Source organism: Cryptomeria japonica, chromosome 11, assembly GCF_030272615.1.
Source record: "Cryptomeria japonica chromosome 11, Sugi_1.0, whole genome shotgun sequence".
In the NCBI taxonomy this organism is placed as follows: domain Eukaryota; kingdom Viridiplantae; phylum Streptophyta; class Pinopsida; order Cupressales; family Cupressaceae; genus Cryptomeria; species Cryptomeria japonica.
The window spans coordinates 668,803,156-668,806,180 of NC_081415.1; the positions used below are offsets into that span (position 1 = coordinate 668,803,156).

The 3,025-nt window shown below is 33.3% G+C and overlaps 1 protein-coding gene across 1 annotated transcript; it reads right to left on the reverse strand.

Moving 5' to 3' along the window:
* Nucleotides 1-738: 738 nt before the first annotated feature.
* LOC131079008 (uncharacterized) lies at nt 739-1,698 on the reverse strand. Its single transcript, XM_058016874.1, has one exon. The coding sequence runs from the start codon at nt 1,696-1,698 to the stop codon at nt 739-741; it is 960 nt and encodes a 319-aa protein (XP_057872857.1).
* Between the last annotated feature and the right edge of the window lie 1,327 nt (nt 1,699-3,025).

The window sequence follows — 3,025 nt, forward strand, 5'->3', positions numbered from 1 at the left end:
TAACATATAATTAATTCTCTTTCGAGGCATCATTTAAGGTAGCATTGGAAACTTTAAAAACATTGTTTCATTGTAACTAGAACTTGTCTTGTAATAGCCTCGATGAAACAATCATTATGAGTACACACTTCAAGATGATAGAAGTTGTTAGTTAAATACTTTATTTTTCTTATAAGATAGGCATAGCAATTTCCAACCCAATAGGATGATGCAAGGGTACCATTCTCTGGAGAAAATACTAGAATTCAATTATAGAAAAAAAATAAAAAATCAACTATAATTTAATATCGGATCTAAAACAAGAAATAAGAAATATTTAGACTAATTTTATTAATCAAAATTAACTTTTTATAGTTGAATTTGATAAGATTTAAAAATAACAAAATTTAACCATACAGCCTTAACTATTCAATTTTGGTCATTTCTATAATTAGTTTGCTACACAGTGCCATGAAATAAATTGTCAAATAAACCTTTTCACAATGTTTATTGATTTCATTTACAAACTCTATGACAACTTCTATATTTATAATCATTTTCCTTTCCTTATCCTTTCTATCATCCTGAATATGATAGATTACAAGACAAGAACACTCACACAATCAAATTCACCATAATATATTATACACCAACTACACAACTAATTTTTAATCTGTTAGCACACTGTATACCTAAGGAACTAACATTTTTACACACTGACATTTTTTATTTAACTGCATACTCAATAAACGGAAATAGCTAACTGGTAAGAAAATTCGGCCGGCCCATGTTATTGTTGTTGATTTCAAGGTTCCAATTTCCGCCAGAACTAGCAATTGGTGGTCTTTCTGGGCAGGCCTCCAAAGACAAACCTTCATCTAAGCTGTCCCCGTGGTGAGCTTTGCACACAAAGTAGAGCACGCTCTGCGTTACTTCCCACATTAAAGTAATTCCAGACGCGAACACAACATAGCCTACTATGTACAATAAGCTGACCCAGAAATTCACTGAAAAATAATCCCCCAGAACCGCTGCAAAATTAAACAGACCAACAAATACAATCAAAAACATAATGAGCCCCCACGCTGTGAGGCGCTTTCCATGAATGAGACGTTGGCTCCTCTTCAAGCCTGCGAACCCATAATAATCCTCCTCCATAACACTCACCACAGTCGCCATATGCCACACCATTGTCACGTACATTCCCAGGCACCCGAACACCACGAGACCAATCAGAAACGGAATACCAAGCGGCATCCAAATTGATAGCATCATAACAAAACCAAAACCCACAACAATCACCAAGCTCGCAAGAAAATGCCACATGCAAGTTATGACCATGCGTTTCCACACGGCTGGAAGCGATTCGATAGAGATTCCTTGCTCCCCCTTGTAAACGCCTGCCACAGTATAGACAACTGCTGCTATGGAAGGCATCAACCCCATATAAAAAAATGTTATCCATACAACTTCCACTACTAGAAACTCCGTCCACTTTAGTATGTACAGACCCCATGCGTCTTCTGATTCCTCGTAATCAATCATTCGGAAAACATACGATGCCAGCCAAATGTTTGTCAGTGTTATTAAAACAGGAGGGAGGATCGACACTAGAGTGATGATCCCCAGCACCTTAAATTGAGAATGAATGATTTTGAAAACCTCTCCCACAATTCCAAACGTTCCCAGCAGATGTAAACTTTTCTCCTTCGTATCCATGGCCGATTGAAAATCCTTTTCTCCTCTTTCTCTTCTGCAAATTTGCTCGGTTAACTTCTTCGTCTCTGTAGATTGCGTGGGTCATTTGTGGATGTATTTATGGAATTCATCCTTTGAATGCGCTAAAGTTGAGTTTTAGGATCTTAAACTATTGTAAACGTAAATAGAAACGATTATGTCACAGTCGCGTGGGTCCTTGAAAGATAATTTCGAAGACCGACAGAGAGATGAAACATAGGAAAAAAACATCAACTTCTAGAATTTATCTCTTCATTGTGATATTTAAACACTTCGTTGTCGAAGCCTGAAGTGTTACGAGGGTTTTGCGACCTTGTTTAATAGTTTCTTACAATGTCATTCTGGCGTCACTTACAAGAAAACTAGCATACGGCTTAAAGGGGTTTACGAGGTTAAAAGGACAGAAAATGACGTTTGGGAAGAAGCCATAAAAGAGAAAACAAAATATACTACAATTAAAGAGAGGCCAGGCGGAGTCTACTAAAGTGATTAAAGTATAATGGTAGTCACAGTCACATTTAAAATTAGAATGTAAGCTATTGGATTTTGCAAGAATAAATGAGAACATGCAAATATTAGCGATAATATAGAAGTAATGACAACAACTACTTTTAACTTCCTTTCCCTTCCCTCGTAAGAAAAATTAATTATTATTCATAATTTTGTATAAATTAATTAATTTAGAATAAGTTAAATATCTTTTTCAGGATTATGAAGTGAATTGATGATTAAAATATATTATAATTTATAAGTTTTAAAAAACTAATTAATTTAGAATAAGTTAAAAATCTTTTTCATGATCATAAAATGAATTGACAATTAAACATAAATATTGTTATATCATTATAAGATAATAAAGGGGAGTACTAATGTAGCTTTATATGTGAGTTGTAAATTTTTCTTTTGGATTTTGTCAAGTAATTCAATTTAGTGTTTTGTAGTAAACTTTAGAATTAGTTTCTAGTGGAATATTAGATATCTTACTTTATATTCTTCTTCAAATTTAAATTGTGAAAAAAATTCCTCACACATGTGAATAGTATATAGTTTGCATATTTGAACCCTACTAATGTACACTCTATGCACACATGATCAACTAACATCTAATTATCTAAGGTATCAAAATTTCCACATAATCATATATAGATAGCTATGCATAATATTAGATTTTACTCTATTATTATTTTCAATCAATCCTTTTGAAGTTATTAAATAGATTAAATAAGAACTACAAACATACAAAGAAATCATATAGTTCATTTTGAATATTTTTTATTAGACAAGTTACGAAAAGGGTCTGAGCCCCCTA

What these genes read in the sequence shown, in the direction of transcription:
- LOC131079008 (XM_058016874.1), bottom strand. Translation starts at nt 1,698, where the DNA reads ATGGATACGAAGGAGAAAAGTTTACATCTGCTGGGAACGTTTGGAATT.